The sequence below is a fragment of the Cololabis saira genome, chromosome 18 (genome assembly GCF_033807715.1).
Source record: "Cololabis saira isolate AMF1-May2022 chromosome 18, fColSai1.1, whole genome shotgun sequence".
NCBI lineage: Eukaryota > Metazoa > Chordata > Actinopteri > Beloniformes > Belonidae > Cololabis > Cololabis saira.
Window position 1 is genome coordinate 42,297,904 of NC_084604.1, and position 7,500 is coordinate 42,305,403.

Sequence of the window (7,500 nt, forward strand, 5' to 3'; positions counted from 1 at the left end):
GGGGGGGGTCAGTGGTTTCAGGAGGGGGGGGGTCAGTGGTTCAGGAGGGGGGGGTCAGTGGTTCAGGAGGGGGGGGGTCAGTGGTTCAGGAGGGGGGGGGGGTCAGTGGTTCAGGAGGGGGGGGGTCAGAGGTTCAGGAGGGGGGGGTCAGTGGTTCAGGAGGGGGGGGGTCAGTGGTTCAGGAGGGGGGGGGGGGTCAGTGGTTCAGGAGGGGGGGGGGTCAGTGGTTCAGGAGGGGGGGGGGTCAGTGGTTCAGGAGGGGGGGGGGGTCAGTGGTTCAGGAGGGGGGGGGTCAGTGGTTCAGGAGGGGGGGGGGGGTCAGTGGTTCAGGAGGGGGGGGGTCAGAGGTTCAGGAGGGGGGGGGGGTCAGTGGTTCAGGAGGGGGGGGGGTCAGTGGTTCAGGAGGGGGGGGGGTCAGAGGTTCAGGAGGGGGGGGGGGTCAGTGGTTCAGGAGGGGGGGGGTCAGTGGTTCAGGAGGGGGGGGGTCAGTGGTTCAGGAGGGGGGGGGGGTCAGGAGGGGGGGGGTCAGTGGTTCAGGAGGGGGGGGGTCAGTGATCTGATTCTGGTCTCTGATTGTTTGTTCCAGGAGGGAAACTGTTTCCCTCCTGGAACAAACAATCAAACAAAAAAAAAGAAAAAGAAGGAAAAGAAAAAAAAAAAAAGAAAAAGAAGAAAAAGAAGGAAAAAAAACAAAAGACAGAAAAAAAGAAAAACAAAAAAGAAGGAAAAGAGAAAGAAAAAAAAAACTGAAAAAAGAAAAAAGCTAAAGAAAGAAGAAAAAAGAGAAAAAAAAACAGAAAAAGAATAAAAAGAAGAAAAAAGAAAAGAAAAAAAAAGAAAAAAACAAAACTACTACTAACTAACTCTTTTCCTGTTTTTTCCTCTTTTTTCCCTTTTTCTCTTTTTTTAACATGTAGATCTGTTGTTTTACTGGTGTTGTTGTTGTTTACTGGTGTTGTTGTTGTTTACTGGTGGTGTTGTTGTTGTTTACAGGAGGGAAACAGCTTCCTGGTTCTGGACCAGCAGCTGATCCAGGTGTTGTTGTTGTTTACTGGTGTTGTTGTTGTTTACTGGTGTTGTTGTTGTTTACTGGTGTTGTTGTTGTTGTTTACTGGTGGTGTTGTTGTTGTTTACAGGAGGGAAACAGCTTCCTGGTTCTGGACCAGCAGCTGATCCAGGTGTTGTTGTTGTTGTTTACTGGTGTTGTTGTTGTTTACTGGTGGTGTTGTTGTTGTTTACAGGAGGGAAACAGCTTCCTGGTTCTGGACCAGCAGCTGATCCAGGTGTTGTTGTTGTTTACTGATGTTGTTGTTGTTGTTTACAGGAGGGAAACAGCTTCCTGGTTCTGGACCAGCAGCGTTTCTCTAAGGAGATTCTGCCCAAGTTCTTCAAACACAACAACATGGCCAGTTTTCATCCGCCAGCTCAACATGTGTAAGTTCAGCTAACGCTAACGCTAACGCTAACGCTAACCTGGGGGGGGGACTAGAGGGGACTGGACCGGTCCTGGTTCTGGTTCTGGTCACGTTAGTATCAGACACAAACACAACAACATGGCCAGTTTTCATCCGCCAGCTCAACATGTGTAAGTTCAGCTAACGCTAACGCTAACGCTAACCCTCTCACCTCGGGGGAGGACTAGAGAGGACTGGACCGGTCCTGGTTCTGGTCACGTTAGTATCAGACACAAACACAACAACATGGCCAGTTTCATCCGCCAGCTCAACATGTGTAAGTTGTGTAACATGTGCAACATGTGTAACGCTAACGCTAACCTGGGGGAGCGGGGCTACATCACCTGGGCTACATCACCTGAAAAAAAAGAAACATTCATTTTCTTTCTTCTTTTTTTATTTTTCTTTACTTTTTTTGTTTCTTTTTTTCTTTTGTTTTCTTATTCTGTTTTTTTCTTCTCTTTTTTCTTTTTTATTCTTCTGTTTTTTTTGCTTTTTCTTTCCTTTTTTGCTTCTTATTTAAAGACCAGCTATATCCTCCAGAGAAAAAAAGAGGAAAAAATAGGAAAAAAAAGAGGAAAAAAATAGAAAAAAATAGGATAAAAAGAGAAAAAGAGAGGAAAAAAGAGGAAAAAAGAGAAAAGGGAAAAAAGGAGGAAAAAAAAGAGAAAAAAATGAAAAAAAGATGGGAAAAAAAGAGATCTTTTGTTCTTTTGTTTTTTTTTCATTCTTTTTTCCCTCTTTTTTCCTATTTTTTCCTCTTTTTTGAGGGGGGGGGGGTAGAGACCAGCTACATCCTCCAGATCTAGAGGAAAAAAGAGGGAAAAAAGAAAAATAATTGTAAATTTTCTTTTTCTGTTTTTTTTCTTCTTCTTTCTTTTGTTTTTTTTCTTTTTTTTCTGCTTTTCTTTTTTTCTGTTTTTTTTCTTTTTTTTCTTTTCTCTTTTTTTTCTTCTTTTTCTGTTTTTTTTTCTTTTTTTTCATTCTTCCTCTTTTCCTTCTTTTTCTTTTTTTTCTTCTGTTTTTTTCTTCCTCTTTTTCTTCCTTCTTCTTTTTCCTTCTTTTTTCTGTTTTTCATCTTCTTTTTTTCTTCCTCTTTTCCTTCTTTTTCTTTTCTTTTTTCTTTTTCTGTTTTTTTTCTTCTTTTTTTCCTTCTTTTCCTTCTTTTTTATTTTCTTTTCTGTTCTTTCTTTTTTCTTTTTCTGTTTTTTTCTTCTTTTTTTCTTCCTCTTTTCCTCCTTTTTTTCTTCTTTTTTCTTCCTCTTTTCCTTCTTTCTCTTTTCTTTTTTCTTCTTTTTTCTACTGGGTTCTGGACCGGTCAGGAGGTTCTGTGGGGGTTTCTTTTATGACGTATGTCAGTATTAATGTTAGTTTTATAAACGCAGTAGATTCTAACTCTGAACCAAAGGTTCATTCTGAGTTAAAGTGAGTTAAAGTGAGTTAAACCGAGTTAAACCGAGTTAAACTGAGTTAAACTGAGTTAAACTGAGTTAAACTGAGTTAATTCTGAGTTAAACTGAGTTAAAGTGAGTTAAACTGAGTTAAACTGAGTTAAACCGAGTTAAACTGAGTTAAACTGAGTTAAAGTGAGTTAAAGTGAGTTAAAACCGAGTTAAAGTGAGTTAAACCGAGTTAAACTGAGTTAAACTGAGTTAAACTGAGTTAAACTGAGTTAAACCGAGTTAAACTGAGTTAAACTGAGTTAAAGTGAGTTAAAGTGAGTTAAAGTGAGTTAAACTGAGTTAAACCGAGTTAAACCGAGTTAAACCGAGTTAAACTGAGTTAAAGTGAGTTAAAGTGAGTTAAACCGAGGTTAAACTGAGTTAAACTGAGTTAAACCGAGTTAAACCGAGTTAAACCGAGTTAAACCGAGTTAAAGTGAGTTAAAGTGAGTTAAAGTGAGTTAAACTGAGTTAAACTGAGTTAAACTGAATTAAACTGAGTTAAACTGAGTTAAACTGAGTTAAACTGAGTTAAACTGAGTTAAAGTGAGTTAAAGTGAGTTAAAGTGAGTTAAAGTGAGTTAAACTGAGTTAAAGTGAGTTAAAGTGAGTTAAAGTGAGTTAAACTGAGTTAAACTGAGTTAAACTGAGTTAATTCTGAGTTAAACTGAGTTAAACTGAGTTAAACTGAGTTAATTCTGAGTTAAACCGAGTTAAACCGAGTTAAACCGAGTTAAAGTGAGTTAAAGTGAGTTAAAGTGAGTTAAAGTGAGTTAAAGTGAGTTAAAGTGAGTTAAACTGAGTTAATTCTGAGTTAAAGTGAGTTAAAGTGAGTTAAACTGAGTTAAACTGAGTTAAAGTGAGTTAATTCTGAGTTAAAGTGAGTTAAACCGAGTTAAACCGAGTTAAACCGAGTTAAACCGAGTTTAACTGAGTTTAACTGAGTTTAACTGAGTTAAAGTGAGTTAAACCGAGTTAAAGTGAGTTAAACCGAGTTAAACCGAGTTAAACCGAGTTAAACCGAGTTTAACTGAGTTTAACTGAGTTTAACTGAGTTAAAGTGAGTTAAACCGAGTTAAAGTGAGTTAAACCGAGTTAAACCGAGTTAAACCGAGTTAAACCGAGTTAAACCGAGTTAAACCGAGTTAAACTGAGTTAAAGTGAGTTAAAGTGAGTTAAACTGAACTAAACTGAGTTAAACTGAGTTAAACTGAGTTAAAGTGAGTTAAACTGAGTTAAACTGAGTTAAAGTGAGTTAAACCGAGTTAAACCGAGTTAAACCGAGTTAAAGTGAGTTAAAGTGAGTTAAAGTGAGTTAAACTGAGTTAAACTGAGTTAAACTGAGTTAATTCTGAGTTAAACCGAGTTAAACCGAGTTAAACTGAGTTAAACTGAGTTAAAGTGAGTTAAAGTGAGTTAAACTGAGTTAAACTGAGTTAATTCTGAGTTAAACCGAGTTAAACCGAGTTAAACTGAGTTAAACTGAGTTAAACTGAGTTAAACTGAGTTAAACTGAGTTAAACTGAGTTAAACTGAGTTAAAGTGAGTTTAACTGAGTTTAACTGAGTTTAACTCAGTTTAACTCAGTTTAACTGAGTTTAACTGAGTTTAACTGAGTTAAACTGAGTTTAACTGAGTTAATTCTGAGTTAAACCGAGTTAAACCGAGTTAAACCGAGTTAAAGTGAGTTAAAGTGAGTTAAAGTGAGTTAAACTGAGTTAAACTGAGTTAATTCTGAGTTAAAGTGAGTTAAAGTGAGTTAAAGTGAGTTAAACTGAGTTAAAGTGAGTTAATTCTGAGTTAAAGTGAGTTAAAGTGAGTTAAAGTGAGTTAAACCGAGTTAAACCGAGTTAAACCGAGTTTAACCGAGTTTAACTGAGTTTAACTGAGTTTAACTGAGTTAAACTGAGTTAAAGTGAGTTAAACAGAGTTAAACCGAGTTAAAGTGAGTTAAAGTGAGTTAAAGTGAGTTAATTCTGAGTTAAACCGAGTTAAACCGAGTTAAAGTGAGTTAAAGTGAGTTAAAGTGAGTTAATTCTGAGTTAATTCTGAGTTAAACCGAGTTAAACCGAGTTAAACCGAGTTAAACCGAGTTAAACTGAGTTAAACTGAGTTAAACTGAGTTAAACTGAGTTAATTCTGAGTTAAACTGAGTTAAAGTGAGTTAAAGTGAGTTAAAGTGAGTTAAAGTGAGTTAATTCTGAGTTAATTCTGAGTTAAACTGAGTTAAACCGAGTTAAACCGAGTTAAAGTGAGTTAAACTGAGTTAAACCGAGTTAAAGTGAGTTAAACTGAGTTAAACTGAGTTAAACTGAGTTAAACTGAGTTAAAGTGAGTTAAAGTGAGTTAAAGTGAGTTAAAGTGAGTTAAACTGAGTTAAACTGAGTTAAACTGAGTTAAAGTGAGTTAAACTGAGTTAAACTGAGTTAAACTGCTACTAGGATTTTTATTTCCACCAAATCAAATCCAGAAATAAAGAAACTCAGAGAGAAACTCAGTAGAACCAGGAGGACGAGGAACTTCCTGTTCCTGATGAGAACGTGTTTGTGTTCCAGACGGTTCAGGAAGGTTCTGATATTAGTGTTTTTATCTGCAGACGGGTTCAGGAAGGTTCTGATATTAGTGTTTTTATCTGCAGACGGGTTCAGGAAGGTTCTGATATTAGTGTTTTTATCTGATATTAGTGTTTTTATCTGCAGACGGGTTCAGGAAGGTTCTGATATTAGTGTTTTTATCTGATATTAGTGTTTTTATCTGCAGACGGGTTCAGGAAGGTTCTGATATTAGTGTTTTTATCTGCAGACGGGTTCAGGAAGGTTCTGATATTAGTGTTTTTATCTGCAGACGGGTTCAGGAAGGTTCTGATATTAGTGTTTTTATCTGATATTAGTGTTTTTATCTGCAGACGGGTTCAGGAAGGTTCTGATATTAGTGTTTTTATCTGATATTAGTGTTTTTATCTGATATTAGTGTTTTTATCTGATATTAGTGTTTTTATCTGATATTAGTGTTTTTATCTGCAGACGGGTTCAGGAAGGTTCTGATATTAGTGTTTTTATCTCCAGACGGGTTCAGGAAGGTTCTGATATTAGTGTTTTTATCTGATATTAGTGTTTTTATCTGATATTAGTGTTTTTATCTGATATTAGTGTTTTTATCTGATATTAGTGTTTTTATCTGATATTAGTGTTTTTATCTGATATTAGTGTGTTTTTATCTGATATTAGTGTTTTTATCTGATATTAGTGTTTTTATCTGATATTAGTGTTTTTAGCTGATATTAGTGTGTTTTTATCTGATATTAGTGTGTTTTTAGCTGATATTAGTGTGTTTTTATCTGATATTAGTGTGTTTTTATCTGATATTAGTGTGTTTTTAGCTGATATTAGTGTGTTTTTAGCTGATATTAGTGTGTTTTTATCTGATATTAGTGTGTTTTTATCTGATATTAGTGTGTTTTTAGCTGATATTAGTGTGTTTTTATCTGATATTAGTGTGTTTTTAGCTGATATTAGTGTGTTTTTAGCTGATATTAGTGTGTTTTTAGCTGATATTAGTGTGTTTTTAGCTGATATTAGTGTGTTTTTATCTGATATTAGTGTGTTTTTAGCTGATATTAGTATATCTGTGTTCCAGACGGGTTCAGGAAGGTTCTGATATTAGTGTTTTTATCTGATATTAGTGTTTTTATCTGCAGACGGGTTCAGGAGGGTTCTGATATTAGTGTTTTTATCTGCAGACGGGTTCAGGAAGGTTCTGATATTAGTGTTTTTATCTGCAGACGGGTTCAGGAAGGTTCTGATATTAGTGTTTTTATCTGCAGACGGGTTCAGGAAGGTTCTGATATTAGTGTTTTTATCTGCAGACGGGTTCAGGAAGGTTCTGATATTAGTGTTTTTATCTGCAGACGGGTTCAGGAAGGTTCTGCACATCGACTCCGGCCCGGTAAAGCAGGAGTGTGTTAATGATGTTAATGTTAACATGTTTCTGTTCCAGACGGGTTCAGGAAGGTTCTGATATTAGTATATCTGTGTTCCAGACGGGTTCAGGAAGGTTCTGCACATCAACTCCGGTCCGGTAAAGCAGGAGTGTGTTTGTTTCTGAGTGTTTTTATCTGATATTAGTATATTTGTGTTCCAGACGGGTTCAGGAAGGTTCTGCACATCAACTCTGGCCCGGTAAAGCAGGAGTGTGTTTGTTTCTGTGTGTTTTTAGCTGATATTAGTTTGGTTCTGTTCCAGACGGGTTTAGGAAGGTTCTGCACATCGACTCCGGCCCGGTAAAGCAGGAACGAGATGGTCCGGTAGAATTCCAGCATCCTCACTTCCTGCAGGGACGAGACGAGCTGCTGGAAGACATCAAGAGGAAGGTTTGGACTTTATTATAACCTTTTATTTAATTATAACCTGCTGGAAAACATCAAGAGGAAGGTGATAATCTTTATTATAAGCTTTAATTTAATTATAACCTGCTGGAAAACATCAAGAGGAAGGTTTGGACTTTATTATAACCTTTTATTTAATTATAACCTGCTGGAAAACATCAAGAGGAAGGTTTGGACTTTATTATAAGCTTTAATTTAATTATAACCTGCTGGAAAACAT

At 36.7% G+C, this 7,500-nt stretch overlaps 1 protein-coding gene across 1 annotated transcript in view; it reads left to right on the plus strand.

The window, feature by feature from the left end:
- Window positions 1–7,500, plus strand: part of LOC133418313 (heat shock factor protein 2-like) — a 32,628-nt gene that overhangs the window by 4,079 nt on the left and 21,049 nt on the right. Inside the window, 3 exon segments of the mRNA XM_061706888.1 lie at window positions 1,325–1,409; window positions 1,562–1,585; window positions 7,138–7,265. Of these exon segments, the coding sequence (XP_061562872.1) occupies window positions 1,325–1,409; window positions 1,562–1,585; window positions 7,138–7,265 (237 nt within the window).